General features: G+C 34.1%; 1 protein-coding gene across 4 annotated transcripts in view; it reads left to right on the plus strand.

Annotated features, from left to right (window-relative positions):
- The window catches only part of ASCC3 (activating signal cointegrator 1 complex subunit 3), a 274324-nt gene that overhangs the window by 198084 nt on the left and 57537 nt on the right, over nt 1-18703 (plus strand). For 3 of the 4 annotated variants that reach the window (XM_054195069.1, XM_054195070.1, XM_054195071.1), the window contains 8 exons: nt 435-533; nt 1016-1184; nt 3116-3336; nt 4731-4816; nt 6306-6472; nt 6606-6751; nt 6860-6980; nt 9042-9184. In XM_054195069.1, the coding sequence (XP_054051044.1) occupies nt 435-533; nt 1016-1184; nt 3116-3336; nt 4731-4816; nt 6306-6472; nt 6606-6751; nt 6860-6980; nt 9042-9184 (1152 nt within the window). Of the gene's footprint in view, nt 1-434; nt 534-1015; nt 1185-3115; nt 3337-4730; nt 4872-6305; nt 6473-6605; nt 6752-6859; nt 6981-9041; nt 9185-18703 lie in introns of those variants that run through there. The other variant, XM_054195072.1, reaches the window with a different exon arrangement.

Here is an 18703-nt window from a genome sequence, read left to right on the forward strand (position 1 = left end):
TGTCACAATTCAATGTCCAGTTTTTCCTGAGAGAATGGTTTTGACTGAAAAATGAACAGTGGATAGCAAAAGACAATACTCTATACAGAATCCAAACACAGAAGTACAAAGAGGAGGAAGGAGAAGGAGTCCTTTTTTAGAAACCTAGAGGAAACCCTGGGAATTCACTCTATTTATAAACAGCTGAGGCACTAGCTTCAGTTGCATTTATATCATGTCCATTTATGTTATACGTTCCTTAAGCAAATTCTTCTTGAAACATAATCATTAAACAGACTAATCTAATTAGAAATGTCATATTGTTCATACCTCTCATCTCTATATTTCTGTATTCCTTTGTAAGCCTACAACATTTAGAAATATATCTGATACACCCAGCAAATCTAGAGAAGCTCATTACAACTCTAACAAAGCTATCTTTTCTACTCTTAAAGGTACACGGCACTGTTGGAGAGCCCTGGTGGATTTGGGTAGAAGACCCTACTAATGATCACATTTATCATTCAGAGTACTTCATTATTCAAAAAAAACAGGTAATGGATTTTATTCGAATCTCATAGCAAGACAAAAAGCAAGTTAGTGAGATATGGATTTGTAAAGTCAAACAATGTTTTGACCTAAACAGATTTTCAAATCAGTAGCACAGCTTTCAGTTTCAGATGTATGTGATAAGCTTGGACTTCCACAAAGAAGTTTTATAATATCAGATGTCCCTTTTTCTTCTCCTCCTTTGGTGGGACAGTTATTTCCAGGTGAAAAAAGAAAGACTGTAATGGTTTTGTCTGTTAAAGAAAAAGATGAAAAGCAAGCCTTATTTTTATATTTTGAAGTCCATGGAAACAAAATTTGTTCCCAGTGGTGAAATATTTGATAAACATGTGAACATTTTACACATGGAGTTGCACACATACTTTATTTCTTTGTGTCAGTAAAGCTTATGGAAGTGAGGCAAACTATGATTTTTCAAGTTACTGATTTGTCTGTGCAGTAATTATTGTCTACATGTTTGCATTAGGTCATTACTAAAGAACCTCAACTGCTGGTGTTCACAATCCCTATTTTTGAACCTCTTCCTTCTCAATATTACATTCGAGCTGTGTCCGATAGATGGTTAGGAGCAGAGGCTGTATGTATCATAAATTTTCAACATTTGATTCTTCCAGAGAGGCATCCACCACACACAGGTAACTTCAAATTTGATCATTTTGTTTTAATTCATCTTGTTCCTATTGATTTTCCTTATAATAGTGCAATAAATCTCTTAACTTCTGCTTCATCATAGAAAAGTATGTGGAATTCCACTTTGTGATATATTTGTATTATTGAGACCATTTCTTCACTAACTTTAAAGCTCTCTAAAATTTAAAATTCCTGAACAAAAAGCAGCTCATTTCATCTCAACGTAGTACCAGCCTTTTAGTTACTCCAGGTTCTCTATAAACCATAGGAAAATTGAAACTATCATATAAAACTAAGCAAATCTCTGTGTTACAGTTTGTCTTATCTTAGTGCTTGTAAGCATTACATTTCTTCTGGACTGGTTCAAAGTAATCTTGGAATGGATAGTTGTATTTTAATTAATTTAAAGAAAAAAAATGAACAGAGTTAAAATTTTGAAAATATGAAACATTTTATTATTTTTACTAAAATAAATTCATCACAGGAAGCACTGTTACAGTACCGAACATCACATTTCAACTCAGCACTGCTGATCAAGTCATGGCCTTCCCCTCCCCCTTCTTTTTTAACACTTGGCACAGAAGCATATGTTTGTGTTTTGCTTCTTTTTTTCTGGATACATAAATTGCTTTATACATTCATTGTGCCTGATGTCATTGTAAAACCTTTCCACTGTAATTACATTTGGCTCGTCTAGCAGTCTATGAAGTGAGTGCCTTCAGAAATACCCCATTCTCATACGGTGTTGTCCTTTGGCATGCATAAATTCACATGTGTTTGTGAAGTGTTTAGCTATTGTTATACTGTACCTACGCTGTCTGGAAAAGCATGTGTAACCTTTTTATCTAATTGACTGATCACTGACTACTATTCAGAAGAAACAGAAAGATATTTACACATCACCAGTTATGGAGCCTCTAGGATTTATGGTAATTGATTTCAATTCCCATCTGGTTCCCACTCAACAATGAAGTACGTAGAGGCCCTGCTAGGCAAAAAACCTTCTTTCTCCTCAACAGAGCCCAAGAAATCACAGTTTCAGTGGGAATGATAAAACAGCCATAAGGTATCAGTGAAAAGCATGTGAAGAATATTAGGCATCATTGCCTCACTAGATTTTATGACTCCCATATCATACCTTAATGTGAAGCACCCTGAAAAGGCAATGAGACGTCCAGCCACAAAAAAAAAAAAAAAAACCAAACCAAACTTCAAAGCAAGCATCTGCATAGCAGAATCACTGCAGTCTCCTTAATTTGGTAGGATTCCAAATCCAATCTGGTTATATATATCATCTTCCAAATTCCACAATCTCTAATTGTTTGGATAGCAGATGCCATCAAGATACATTGAGAATCATATATTGAAAGGCTGTTTGTTTATTTATTAAGATTATGTCTTTAATTACATGTTTAAAGGATTAGATGCAAAATTTAGTTGTACTAATCTGATTTGTATTACTCCAACAATTTAGAAACTCCAAAGAAGCCTTCCTTCTTAAATAGAGTTTTTCCCTTGAATCTGAAATATACAGACTACGCATGCTGTCATTCGACTCTGCATTCTGTTATCATAAGAAGCTGGACATGCATATAATCTGATACAGTGGGTTTAGAACTTACTACAACTGGGATAAAAGGAAACAGCTTTAAGAAAAAGATTAATTTATGCAAATGAAAGGTTCACAGCTATCAGAATACTAACAGCAGTACTTCCAGAAATACTTCAGAGCTATAAAAGCAACTTTTCCTTGGTCCTCATCGAAGTTAACAATGACCCAAATGTGGACTCTATGTCATATGAGATATTAAGTAAAATAATTTCCAATGGCAGTTGTTTTCCACTAAAGTATTGGTTAATGTCTTTATCTTCATAATAAACTATGTTATGTCGTGGCATCTCTTATCATGCACTTATGATTATTTTGTGTTTTTAGAGCTTCTAGATCTTCAACCTTTGCCTATCACAGCCTTGGGACATCGGGAATATGAAGTTCTGTACAAATTCACACACTTCAACCCTATCCAGACCCAGATATTTCATACGCTTTATCACACAGACTGTAATGTTCTTCTTGGAGCACCTACAGGTTCTGGAAAAACTGTTGCAGCTGAATTAGCCATCTTTAGAGTTTTTAACAAGTATCCCACATCAAAGGTTTGTAAAATAGGTTTACTAGAACCATGTTGTATAGGCATGTTTTCAGCAATACAAAAGCCTAGAAAAAGACTATGGCAAACTGAATTTTGCTTTCTCCAATTTATACCTGTCTGGTTACAAAATGATACTGCATTACGTACATTATGCTTCTATTTCAGCTTTATTAATCAGTGTACAACTGGTGTTAAATCTAAAAACACGTCATATGGGATTTCGTTTTCTTTACTTACCTGCATTTCCTGCTTTAATCTCTTTCTACTAGTAATAGTACTGTTTTATAGCTATTAGTTCCCCTCCATGTGAATACAACTAGCCCAGCCTCTCTTATTTAAACGAATAAGTTGCAATTAATTACTAAAAGCCAATTTTCTGTTACAACTTGCCCCTGTGTTTTATTTCTTAAAACAAATTGTCTAAAAGGTGAACAACTTAGCTTTTGGGGTTTTGTTTTCAAAGTGAAGATATATCTGTATCTTGACATAGCCATCTTGTCTTAGTTAGCCACATTTTAGCTTTAAAGTCTTTGGAAAAGGTATTTGTATCTGACTGTGAGATTTAATCAAAGAATAACCTTTGAAATTAACAGAAATCTTGTACATAAATCCCTTATTCATCTTTGAAATTCCAATATCTTCATGTGATTTGTTAGTCCAAGCGAGGTAAACAAGACAGTCACACATTTTCAGCTTATCTGTTAGACTTACAAAATAGCCAGTTCTCAAAGGAATATGTCTTTTAGGTTTTAATAAAGCTGAAAACCTGGCCATATATTTTAAAGAATGTGTGTGAATTCTTCACATAGCACTTTCTTCGTGTTCAAAAGCTTCAGACTATTTAACCATAAATCTGTAAACAAATATTGTTTCTACTTGTCAGAATATTACCTCCTGCGCAGCAGGCATATTTGAGGAAAATATTGTGACATTTTGCTTAAAATAATCGGCTTTTTAATTGAATTGGTAATGTTTTAATAATTTAACGATATAACTAGAAATCAGGTAAGATATTGCTTGGTGGAAATTCTGAATATTTCTATTATAGAATGTTAGCTTGCAGATTTTACAGTCCTGCCAAAAAATGGCATTATTTGTATAAGTGGGTTTTGATATTAAATGGTGCGGTAAATACTTCTATTTCAATAAATTATTCTTTCTCTTTCTTAATTAATTTGCTTGTTAATGGCTCAGGAAACAAAGCAGTATTTTCAAGTGCTAAGTCTGTTTTAAAAATATAATCCAGTTGTAGGTCATTTAAGGAACTCAGACCTTAATCAATTTATAGATAATGAGTATGTTCAAATCTCACAAGTATTAAATGATTTTTTTCTTTACAGGTACACTTTATTAAAGGTTTCTTGTTTAACTTCTGGTTTTGTGACTTCTCTTTTGCAGGCAGTGTATATCGCACCCTTAAAAGCACTCGTTCGTGAAAGAATTGAGGACTGGAAAGTCAGGATTGAAGAAAAACTTGGTAAAAAGTATGTTTCTCCTTACCTAATAAGAGAAATGAGAAGCAAAAGAACAGCCCATCAAGTATGAATAAAATCTACAGAATACTTTTGAGTGTTTCAAAATAGGTTTTGATTGTATGTTATATAGCAAAATCAAAACTAAATAAGGGATACACTTTGATACCCAGTCAAAGCGGGTGTCAAACAAGGGATACACTTTGATACCCATTGTCATTACTTGCCAGTATAACAAATATGAAGCTCAGATTTCGCTGCAGCATCCTTGGAAATTGAAATTGCAATCCAAAATAAGTGTTCTTTACAAACCTCAGCTATAAGGAATCATAGGAGTTGCATGAACTGTATACTAGTATTCATATATTGTCCTTCATATATAAATTAGATATACTTTTATTCCTTGGTAACACTAATTTCTTGTTGATCTTCTCATGTGTTGGAGTTCAGCCATTAATTAGATGACATATAAGGTATATCAGTTATGTTAATGCTTTACAAAATCATACGTTCTTGAGTTAAAAATTATATCCATTGGATGCATTATTTAGGCCCTTTTCCTTTCCTATATATAGATATATAGCTCTTTTTGTAAGTTAAATGTTTCAATAGAAAGAGTGTAATTTCTGTGTACATGAAATTACCACTGAGATTCCTGCTATTATCATAGTAGTGACGTATTAATTGGCAATTTTTTAATTTTTTTGGCTATTTTAATGGACTGTGAGGATAAATTAATTGCCTCATAATCTTAAAATATTTTCGGGTAATACTTCCTTTTTGAAATTTACTCTGTCACTTGTAACTAAAATTTTGAACAGAATATACACACTTTTTTATGGGGAATTTTTATTATATGTTCAACTGGATGTAGAATGTGTCATAGAAATGTCAAAAATCCATTATATTCAGTCTAAAATGATGGATCATCTCAAATGCTGTTTGTAGAACTAGTCAGGATAATAAGGCAAATAATTGGAAAAACTCTGCCAATCTTCCTGAAAAATGACCTCAGGATAATTTCTGCTCCAGTCTTAATGGAACTTCACCAACAAATGCAGATACACTACAATCTATCCTCGTTATTCAAACCAGAGATCTATACAGAACAGGAGGCAGCAACTTGGTAGCTTTCTAGAAAGCTTTCATCCTGGGTATGGCAGGATGTTATGATTCACGTTATATACTACTAATATTCTTATTTTATCTTCATTTTGAAAAATTAACCATGGATGGTTTGGGACTCATATTCACCCTCTTCTTTTTATATGGTTTTGTTAAGGAATGGTATTTATATGGTGTTTGCTAGGAAAACAGAGACAGGTTTATTTACTTAAAGCAATTCTGAAAATCCTGTTAGAAGTAGTTGACCATAAACAAAATGACTTTGGTTAATTTTGTTTCTCCTCTCCTTTAAGAGTTAATGTTTAGGAGTTAATATTTGAACATTAGGATGTTCTAAATCTTTGTAAAGCCAAGCCACTGTCTTTCTGGATTACAGGGTTGTAGAGTTGACAGGAGATGTGACTCCTGATATGAGAGCTATTGCCCAAGCTGACCTGATTGTTACTACCCCAGAGAAGTGGGATGGTGTCAGCAGAAGCTGGCAGAACAGAAGCTATGTTCAGAAAGTTTCCATTCTTATCATAGATGAGATCCATCTGCTAGGTGAGCATGTTTTGGATTTTTTTGATCAGAATTGTTGCTAAATTTGTGTGCTGGTACTTATGACGTAAATATACTTTTTGACATCTGAACCTTTTCTTTTTCTCTGTTTTTCAATTGACTTTTCCTTTACTAGGGGATGAGAGGGGCCCGGTATTAGAAGTCATTGTGTCTCGAACAAACTTCATCTCATCTCACACAGAGAAGCCTGTAAGAGTAGTTGGTTTATCCACTGCTTTAGCAAATGCTAGAGACCTTGCTGACTGGCTAAATATTAATCAGGTATGAAAAATGTTTCAGAAGATAGATATGTATTTGTGCTGCAGAAAAGCAAAATAGCAATTTATGAGATAATTCAAGGTAAAACTTGAAAAAAATGTTTCCTTGTAGATGGGTCTGTTCAACTTCCGACCATCAGTACGGCCAGTCCCTCTGGAGGTGCACATTCAGGGCTTCCCTGGCCAGCATTACTGTCCTCGCATGGCTAGCATGAACAAACCTGCATTTCAGGGTAAGCAACAAACTCCCAGATCTTTTCCTTCTTTCTGTAAAAGAAAGAAAGACTTCGAGCACTTTACACAGTTCATTTGCAGCACATTTACAACATGTGTTACTGTATGTACTCTTGGCATGTATAGGGGGAATCTGCTCTGCTAATGGCCCAAAGCTATTTGTCTGAAACATAAAGTGTGCTGCAAATGCAGCATATAACAGTGGAATGTAATGTATTTAGAACAGAAGAATAAAATTAGTGCTAATGAACGGGAAATAAAATGTGTTTTCTCTTAGTGTTTGACACCATAAAGAAACATTTGTGTAAAAATATTTGAAATTTAGAAAGTAATAAAACTATTCATATTATTAATCTGCTGAGGTATTTTCATATGGACCGCTGTATGTAAGCACTAAAAAAATTGTGAACAGAAGTTGCAAGTCAGGGTAACCTCCTATAATTCTAGTTTCAAAGCAATAACCATAAAATTCAAAATTTGTAGTGCATCCAGATATGCTTCTGTTTTCAATTTTTTATTCTTAACAAAGCTGGCAAGCAGGATGGATTTAAGAAAAACTCTGGTATTTTATTTGAACATGTTTTGGTTTGGTTACATAAGGAATATTTATTATATCAATTAAAAATAACCTCCAAAATAAATTTTGTAATGTGAACTGCTGTTGATTGTGAGGTGACATTTGTGAGGTGACTTTTTAGCTGCTTTAATTAGCCTTATGACAGAAGCAAAGTATTGATTGTGGACTAGAGACCAATCTTGACAGCTCAAGATTATTTACACCTCCACAAGAGCATTGTACAAAAACACTAATGAACAATAAATCTGTCTTGGGCTGTTCTACCACACCTGTTCCTGAAGCAACAAAAATCCATTAGATGCTGGGCTTTTAAAATATATAGATATATTGGCATATATAGTTGTAAGGTATAAATACACATGAATTATCTTATTTCAATAATTTCACGAGTGTATAGTGTGTGTGTATGCAAGAGCACATGCTGGGTAGTGTTCCCGAACTGGGGAACAATATGTGATGGCGGATAGTATGAAGTAGTTTTCGGAAATTAACAATGCATAAACTTAATTGCTAGAATGAGAATTAGATGAGAAAACACATAGATGGATTTACAAAGTTTTAGAGAGAGTATTTTAAATTCCACGTACACCTGTTTATACTTCTAGAGCTTCTTGATGTTAGAAAATCTGTGGATGTATGATTTATTGAGGGCTTTTTTCCCCGCTTGTTTGGCGTGATACAGTCAATGTTATTTTAGCATATCCATGGCGATACTCATTCCTGAGACCGTAAAAATTTTGCTGCAACTTGAAACTTTTCAAACATGGGCTGAGCAAGAAAATACTTTTTTTTAAAAGTCCTAAAACATAATTGGTTTAAATAGATCAGACTAATTAGTAAACAACAGAATCAGTTCTTTTGTACCATAATGCCCACTTTTCATGGCAGCTATTGAAAAGTTACTTTCTACTTCTTTTACCTTTTCTGGTTTTGGTAGATTGAAGTGATCCTTTGCAGGCAGACAGCGGTTTATGCAGTCTGAGCTCTGGGTCAGGCAGAAAGCAAGCTTTGAACCTTGATGGCACTTAGCCTGAGACAACATATCCTAATAGGGTAGAAAAAATGTAACATACTTATTAGGCTGAGATAGAGAAATTCACAAGCTTTGAAGTCTAGAAAGCTTGTCCAGCTTTAACGATGTTTTGGTGGTTTGGTTTTTTTCCTAACAGCTTCTTTTAATTTGCTTATAATGATCACTGAAGTAGCAGGGCAAATTACTCAGACTTAGCTAAGCATAGTTACATGATCTTTGACTCAGAGATGGTATATGCTCACCACAGTTGTATCTATCTGGCAGAACAGAGAGTAAGTATACTAGATGATCTCCAGAGGTCCCTTCCAATCCGTACCATTCTGTGTGATTCTGTGATACTTAGTATGTATATCATCTGCAGAGAGGTATATCTGCTGTCTAGGTATTGCAAAGAGAAACTAATTTTTGTCATTAAAGGGCCTAATTCTTAAGTTCTGTTTTTCTCAACAGCAATTCGGAGTCATTCTCCAGCCAAGCCTGTTCTTATTTTTGTGTCATCCAGACGTCAGACAAGGCTTACTGCCTTAGATCTGATAGCTTTCCTAGCCACAGAGGATGATCCCAAACAATGGCTGAAGATGGATGAAAGAGAGGTAGAATCATTTTATTTGTATTTGTATTTCATTGATGTTTGTTTGAAAAGAAAATACATCTAAAAGAAAGGAGTCATGTGAGGGTAGATCTCGAAACAGCTATGCATATGCTAAATTTCAATATGAATTAAAACTAGCGTCAGCATTAAGACTATATAAGCATCTTTGCAAGATCTGAACTTTAGAACGCAAACTCTTTTATCTTTGTTTTTCCTGCATATCTATTATTAATACTAGTTCCATTGTCCCAGACAACATATATCACATGGTACAAGTCTTTGATACAAAGATAAGACAAAGAATAAAAGAAAGAGGACTAGGGTTCTCCAAAGTTTACAGCTGGAAATCTGTGACATATAGATGTTGAGCTGGAATTTAAACCAAATCTCCTTCAGTGTTTTAGGAGCAAAATCATCCTTCTCATAAGATAACTCTATGTGTAGAGGGTTATGCGTTTGCATATATATCTGTGTGTGTGTATGTACATATGTATATACATGTATCTATACATCTATGTTCATACATATATACATATACAGATATACTGCAGACCCAACCGTTTAGGAATGGTTCAGTCTTGCATATCAATGAAATACATCGATGTTATGGAAAAAAAAAAAAAAAGATAGCTTCTGCCAATATCTTTGTTCTAAGAATATAAAGATTACAAAGTCAAACACTCAGATGTTAAGCAGTGCTGAGTAAAGGTTTAATTTTTATTCTTTTTCAAGCAATATAATCTTTAATTACATTTTCTTGTATTGTTTCTCAAAAGAATCCTTCTTTCATTTATTGCAAAACATGAATGGCGATCAAATAATAAACAACTGTTCAATATTCTCTTTTATCTGCATTAATCAAAATGTATACTAGATTTTATTTATTGCACTGGGTTCAGCGCCTGCTGTGAATACAGAATTATTTATTTCCTTCTGGATTAATGGTCCCAATTATAGTGTATTATTGCTTCAAAACATATTTTTTTTTTGGTTGATATTCAGATTTCCTAGATTTTGGAAGTTAGCTTTCTATAATGGTTGCAGACCTTCTGCGTAGGAATTTCCATTGCAATGTAATGCATTACTCATAAATACAAGATCCAAATTGAATATTGTATGAATATTTATATATCAACAGTTGTATGAATAGTTATATAGTTGTATACCAAAAAGTATAGGTTTTTAGATGAGATAATTTGATTTTGTTTGCTATTTGCAAAAAAATAAAGTGTGACTTTTCTGAGATAAAGCATAACACCTGTATCCTTCCTGTTCTGGATGGATTTTAAAGGAGAAAATGGATGTCTTGGCTGATAAACTACTAATACTAAAACACGTCTCAATTTGATGCTGCTTTTCTAACTGTATAAACGCTATTTAGTGTTTTCTTGAGCATAATAGAAATAATTCATATCAAAATTATTACTGCATAGTACTCTAGTACCTTGTGCTAGTTTACTGTAGTAATCTTGCCTACAATTACAATATGCAACACGCAGCTTGCCCTAAATGACTTGCAGTAATATGAATAGCTTCCTCATGTCCTGTAAGCTACCACTATCCAGAAAAGAACTGTAACTGAACCGTCTTCACTTGCTGGAAAGGGATTTTCTATTGGGAGTCTTTGAATTTCATACATTTCAGAATAAACCTCTGAAGGTTTTGAAAGAGGAGCCAGCAAGGACAAGCAGACTTTGCATTTATTAGTTTAATAACCTTTGCATATGATTGGTATTTGAATTAATAAGGTGTATGTTTGAAGCATAAGATACCTACCAAGTTACTCAGTTCTGATTACGTAAATATAAAAGACTGAGGATTAAGTCCTAAGTTGTTATATCTTACCACTTTTATACAGAATACAGTTGTGTTTGAAGTACCCACGATTTCAAGGGGACGTTTCTTTAGGTAATTATGGGACCAGTTTGTAGTTTTATGTTTTGAATGAGCATGATTAGCCTGAGTTTCATTTGATATTGAAGCAAAAGACAAAGCTATAGTAGTGCTACATATATAGTGTATGTGCTGTTTAATTCTTTATGCAAATAATATTTCTTTTATTTAAAAATTCTAACTTCAAGTTATATTAAAGTCAGGCTTGGACTAGGTGAAATAGACAAAATATTGTCTGTATTGCTGTGGCATTTTTAAGGATTAAAAATAGAATTAGTTAATACTTGCTTTATAGTAGGTATCCCCTGTCTTAAACACTTGCCCAAATATTTCAAGTGTTTCTCAATTCCATATGGGATAAAAATGGACCAGTTCGAAGAAATAAATTGTTGTTGCCTTTAAACAACATTTTTTGTTGCCTGTCACTTTTTCATGTTTGTTTTTTGCCAACCAGTGTTCCTTTAGGGGACCTTACAGACAAATGACTTAATTTTCAAAATATTTGTAATTGTTAATTGTGAAATATGTTGAGATATAGAGATTTTTCATAAATGGGTGTATACAAAGTTTACAAGCTTTACAATAGGCCTTGGCATTTTTCTTCATTTCTTCAAAATGCTAATTTTGGCTGACATAAGATTCCTTTGAGAACTCATTGGTTAGTTTTGTTTAATGGTGTAATTGGTTTTGCTACATGATGGCCAAATGTTAATCTATGTTTATGTTAGCTTCCCACTGGGTAGACTTCATAAAGCTTCTTAAAATGCTGTAAACAATGCCATCCATAATTGGAAGACTGATATTGAGGTAGACACAGATTCTTACAGCAATTAGAGTGATTTTTCTCTGTTACCCTGCATGGCAGCTTTTCTGTGATGGTAACAGAGAGTTTCAGGCCTTGTTGGGGAGGGATTGGAGTAAGGAAGAGACCAATACTGGATTTTTGTTATCTGTTTATCAGCTGTGCCATCATGTTAGCTTCCCTCATCTTCTCTGTAGAGATTCTCCCTGTAGTGGTAATGCCAAACCAGGCTCTCATGTGAAGGGTTCTGTTCACAAAACTCCAGACTGCTTGTCTTCACAATACTCTCAGATAACAGCCAAATCCACCCCCATCTCTGCCACCCAGCTCCATGTATCAAATTCAGACAATATTTCAATCAGTTATATTTCAAAGGGCATGAACTTGTGTGAAGCTTCTGGAATGCATATTTGTATGTATAAATGACGTACAGAAACAACTCTTCAACTGTTGCCACCAAAGTAGACAACAGCATACCTGGATCATGGAGGAGTCATACAAGATGTTCTTTCCCTCAAAGGAGTTGGTAGTCTAACAGGTGCAGCTGAATTATAGTCAAGAAGGAATTTTGTTCTACATCCATCATGTATTACAGGCAGTTCCATTCGGTTTTGGAGATGGTTCTTCCTGGATGCTTGCCTTGAATTTCATGTCTGATGTACAGTTTCCTGCTAATACCCATGTTCCTACAGTATTCAGAAAGTTGAAAGGTGTTCAGAAAGTTGAGACAGGAGTCAGTCTTCATAAAACTGAACAGTACTTGATGAAAATTGCTGTTTCTAATACTGACAAGTTTTTCAGTTCTACTGGACCTGTTTTTGCACAATAGATCTGTTTAATAGATTCTATCCAACTGAGTTTCAGGCTATGTGCATGTTTTTTATGAAGAAAAGTCCACACAGATACCTCATGTCTAGTTTAGTCTGAGCAAGGAAGCCCCCAGTGCTGTTGAAATACCCTGCTTAGTGAGATTTGTAGCCAGTACTTCAAAGCTCATCCCTACATTTGCTAATTGCTATGCATAGCACATGCAGAAGTTCTTCATGATTTAAGCAGAACTGCTAACATTTTGCCCAGAATATGAGTGGGCACTGTCTTGAAGAAGACAGAATAATTACCTGTCTTAGAGCCTTAGAGGTGGTGTTTTTTCTTGCTCTGTAAGGTGCATTGTCCATACACATTCCAAAATGAGCTCTCTATCCCTCTTACAGTTTGCAGTCCTGACACAGAATTTATTTTTTGCCAGAGTGAAGAAGCAGCTGAAGCTGCCTTCCTAGCCATTTGCAGTAGTTGCAAGGACTTCTCAGTAGACATCACTCTGTAAAGATCATCCTTGCTATGCGTACAAGACACAGGTGCATCATGACATAAATGTGAATAGGTGGTGCATCTTAAAGAAAAGACTGCCCCTGAAAACTGAATAATTCTTCTTTTCTTTTTATTGTTCATTGATGCCAATATGCCAATGAAAAAAGAAAACCTTATGCTTACCCTCCGTTTTGTATAATCATGAGATGATTTTTTAAATATATGCTTTCTAGCTAAAATTCTAATTTGGAGCTGTCAGCCAGGGCTGTCATGTTCAAGCTTGTGATCCATTACTTATTTCATTAAAAGGGACAACAGCTCAGATTATCCTTCTGGAAACAGACAGTGCCACCAGTTTGTGGTGGTAAGCTTGGGTAAGATCAGTTACACTGTTCTACATTAGGAGCTGACTAAAGAAGAACAAGTCCTTCTTTCAGAAATTGCATCTACATCTGTGGTGGTGGCAGATGTTGCAACTATTTTACAACATAATTTATTAGAATCAAGTTTTCAGTTTATTTATTTTTCTCTAATGTTTTTACTGCTTTTTGTTCTTAACCTAAAACAAAAGTACAAAGTAGTACTTATTGTTTATTGTTTGAAGTTAGAAGGCAGTTCTCACCAGCAAACAAGCAGGGTGTTTTCTTATTTGTGTTGTTTTCTTTTTTAAGAAATTTATTCCCTGGCCAGATACTTGGATACTTTATTTTATTTTTTATATTTACAGTGCAAGGACTGAGAAGAAATGTACCCATGTACACAGCTTTAACTTTAACCACAATGGGTTTTGCATTCTGCTTTGTGCATCATTTTACCATCTGCATCTTGTTAAGACTGTTCTTTATGAAACCTCTAGAAATAACTAAAATCCTTTAGCACAAACATACCTACTGTAACATTCAATAGCATCCATACCAGGCAACAGCCAGCTTCCACTGAATTCAAGGGCACTTGAATGAAGGGCATTCATTGACTCCAAAGGAATGAATCAGTCCCATACTGATTTTGCGATTTTAGAGATGTGAGTGTATAAACATGTGTGCACTAATTATGGATTTGTATATGTGTTCGTACACTTTGTGGAAATATGCATATGCATGAAAGTGAATTAAATTTCTGGTTTGCATTGCTAAAAAAACAAACCAACAAAAAAAAAAAAAAACAAAACCCCATCACAAGAATTGTTGGAAAAACAAAAGATGACTTTTCCTTCTCTAAATCAAATAACCTGTTATGTCCATGTTATTGTTCTGATGTAGTGCTGTACTATAAAACAGGAATAGAATAATCTGGTCTGTGTTGTGAGTAGGTATATTGCTGTCTTTTAGATGAGATTTTTAGGGTTAAATGTGTATGTTTTAATAATATATCTCAACTGTTTAAACCATATTTTTAAAAGTTTCTTGAATAATCTTATTTGAGGTGGTTCAGGCACCTTGTTTTGTGTGGGAGAGTTCGGGAGTTTAAGTCAACTCTTCATCAAAAATAATTTTATAAGATTACTTTTTTTTTCCTGCCTTTAAAGATCAGGAGGGTACCCCAGAATGATTTCTAAGTGTTTCACTCATTATAGAAGTTCGGCTTCCTTCTACAAGATGTTGTTTTTATGACACAAAAGTGTGTCATAAAAAATTAACATTTAGTTATAACAAGGAGATGTTTTTATTTCACTTAACATCTGTAGCAGATGTGAAATATGTAATTATTTTTGTAAAAGACTTCATAACTTTCACGATTCTTTTGTTTGGCACATCTTTCTTCTATTGGGCATTTTAGACAATTGATAAGCATTATTCAGTGGCATATGGTCTGAGTCTGACGTGCTTTGAAAAGAGTACAGAGTACTAATAATGAGGATTCTGTGAAAATGGGAAAACCAGCACAACAGATATGCTTTGAGAAAGTATGGGTTTTTAGCATCTTGAAACAATATATCACACTCAAAGGGACAGAATTGGGCTGCACAATCTGTTAGCTCATTCTTGTCCAATCTGGTCTCCTCCTTTCTTTTGGAGCCAGCATTGTCATCAACTTGCTGAATTATACTCTGACTGGAATGTATTTCAGGCACAGGGTAATGTATCTACTTAAATGGAATCCTATCTTTCTACAAAAGCTTTTTAAGTATAATAAATTTAAAATATAAAAAAGTTCTATTAGCTTAAAGTAAATGGTTCAACAGTTTACATATGTGCAGGAACAAAGAAAATGACTACTTACTAGTTTGAGAAAAATCTAGCTTGTTCAGAGATTAGAATATAAAAGGTAGAAATAAACTTTATTTTTTATAATAAATATTTTGCAATGCTATTAGACTCCCAAATTGGGTTTCAAAGGTTTTTTATTAAAAGGTAGATTCATAATCAACCTAATGTTAGCAAAACACAGGAGGTATTTTTGTTCGTCCAAAAATGTGTGAATGATAGCAAAACCTTTTCCGCATGGGCACAATCCTGCCTGTCCTGGAGTCCAGGGAAAAATCCCTCCTTGCATTAAGTTCCCTGCATCAGTGTTGTATGGGCGTTTTTTATGTCAGTACCATGTATATTTCCTTTTATTATTTTTAATACACTTTTTCTGTTCTTAAGATAAAATATATTTTCTTTACCCTTTTATGAGTTAATATTACAGTTGTTTTCAGACAGATAAATAGTAATGAAGTTATAACAATTAGAAACATTAGATTTGTTTTATAGTCATGATGCTGTGTCTGTTTCTGGTTAATGAACCTATTAATTGTGCCATTATTTCTTAACAGAAAGTGATAATATTCTTACACTACACTGACATAAGAGAGTTATATTTTTAAATAAATTGTCATGAGAATTTTAAGCCTTGGATTGTGCCTATGGGTAAAATAGTTGTGTTTATTACATTGATTTATGTGAAAGTAAGGGGTCAGCTAAAAATGACTAGGATTCCCTGCTGCTAAAATGACAGGATAGTAGTACAAGCGCCAGCTCTCCTGCTAAGGGTTCTTTAGTTTTCCTGTGGTAAATTACACTGCTTTGCAGGTATGACTAACAGCACCACAGGCCACCGCTGTAATACAAGTCAGAGGGGAAGAAAAAATCACCACCACCGATTGTAAAAGCAAGAAGAACATCTTTGAATAAATTCCCAGCAGTGTGAATTTAGGATGTTTTGTGCTGGCAACTACATGGTAAAAAGGTTTAGCTCAGGTTTTGTACTGAAAATAACTAACACTGTAAAACTGCACGTGCTGAAGGAGCAGTCTAATCACTACAGACTAATCCAAATCAGCTAATTTGACCCCTGTACTCTTCTAGAGGAAAAGGGAGTTTAGATTCATTATTTTCCCAATACCAAATTCTGCTCATGTGAATAATGAAATAAATGTCATTGGGACTGGCTTGTTCCCTTACATTAAAGACATAACTATCATAAGGTGACGATTCTTGAGGAGGAGGAGAAAAAATAATTCAGCAATATAGTATCTTTTGTCAGTTTTTGAATGCAGAAATGGAGTAAAATGTAAATGCATTAATTTTTTTTTGTTTATTTTTCTGATATTTACTGGTGCTGTTTTCTACTTTTCATCTTAATTCCCTGTCAAATGTATACATATACATAATATTTTGCAAAATGTCTATCTAAGTGTAAAGAGCCTGTGCAGTGCTAGTGCCGCTTCATAAATCCATAGCACAAAAAGCATTAATAGATTTAAAAATATATTTAGCAACGTATGTTGATGGTCATAATTGTAGGGAAAACAGTATACAGGTTCTCATTTCATCAAGCTTTTTTTTGTCTTAGAAGAAAAAATCTTTAAGATGGGTCATAATTCACATTGTCTGCACTGCAGTCACATGTCTACATGTTGACTAGAGAAATCAAAGGTTTGCTGATTGTATCTAGATAGATAAACTTTATCCTTTAACATATCCTCCTTTCATTCAGTTCTTTACTATCTTCTACTTGTCTAGCCCTCTTGTTTCCTTTTCCTAAATAGACTTATCCGTTCTTCACTTCTCAATTCATTGTTTTTTCCTTTCTTCTTCCTTTCCGTTCGTTTCAGTGTTTTATAGTCCCCCTTTCACTCTTTTCTCCTGTAAGAATCCTTTTCTTTTCTACATGCCAGCTCAGTTTATACAACAAACCTTCCATGTCTTATAACATAGGAAACTCTTAGGAACATCCAGGCAACTGCATTGTGGGGGAAAGTAAAGTTTAGGAGCTTCCATTGACAGATCAAATTGATTGGACGAAGCCAAAACTTGAACAATATTTTTTTTAAATTAGGTTCTCTCTTACTTCTATCCGTTCTGGTTCTGTTAGTCAATAGTATTTCAATAAATAGACTTTTTAAAATCCTTTGTAATTTGCCCTTCCTGGCAAAATTTATTGATTTACAAAATCTGTGTTGTTTGGTTGTGGGTTTTTTTTAATCCTGAATGTGGACTATTATATTCTCTGGCTTTTTTATAGCTTTTAAGGATTTTTTTGATAATAGTAGTGACATATGTTACTTGGGCTTAGATAGTAACTCATTTTAGTAACATTAAGGTCTGAGAATTATAAAACCCAGGAAACATTAAGAGAAGTTTACAATTCTGAACATTGGAAGTGCAACACCTCAGAGTCCTAAGTGGAATTGAAGATAACACTGTGGTCGTGCAGGTATCATATCTCAGTACTTTGAGATACTCAGTCCAAGACGAGACTGAATACTCAGTTCAAATTCTTCAGTTACCCTGAGTAATTTGTTCTGCACTGCTACTTTTTCTCTAACCTTGGCTATGCCTCCTAGGTTAACCGTGAATGATACTGCCCGTAAGTATGCAATATCATCATGCCACTGCTGGTGGCACCAGGAAACCACTAATAAGAGATGAGGTTTGAAAGTTCCTGGCTATAATTATATTAAAATCACATAAAATAATAAATGGCCTTAAAAATAAAACAACAGAAGAAATACTGAGAGGTAAAATTACTTAACAAGACAGAAGTTATAAAGCTCTTGTTTGTTATTAGTGAGGGGTTTTTCACAGAGGTCATCTACAGAAAGAAATAAGCTTATTATGGAATTTACTACCTGAAAGAAACATAGTTAAAATGATAGTAGTTAAAATGATTCCAAGTAGTCATTGACATGAGATTTGAAAAAAATAGTAGTAGTAAAAAAATAGCTTTTTGTCTGGACTTCTAAAAGTTTTAAATGAAGACCCTTATTGTATGTTGGGATTCACTACAGGGTTTAAGTCTATAAATTACAAACTCACTCTCAAAAAAAATGTTCAGATTAATTTGCATTTCAGCATGTGAACAGGAAACTTTTTTGATGAATGATAATTGCAGAATTATCAAACTGAAGAACTGTGTCTGTCTTTTCATGGGCATTAGAGAGCACCAAATTTATTTTTTATGACTGTTACTATGTTAGTGGTTGCAGGGATTTGCTATGTTTTTATACCAGTTCTAACCCGTTTGATACTAGGGATTGCATTAAACAAACACAGAGCAGAGTGCACAGCATTTGCCAGACCTGTCAAGATA

The sequence above is a fragment of the Rissa tridactyla genome, chromosome 3 (assembly GCF_028500815.1).
Source record: "Rissa tridactyla isolate bRisTri1 chromosome 3, bRisTri1.patW.cur.20221130, whole genome shotgun sequence".
NCBI lineage: Eukaryota > Metazoa > Chordata > Aves > Charadriiformes > Laridae > Rissa > Rissa tridactyla.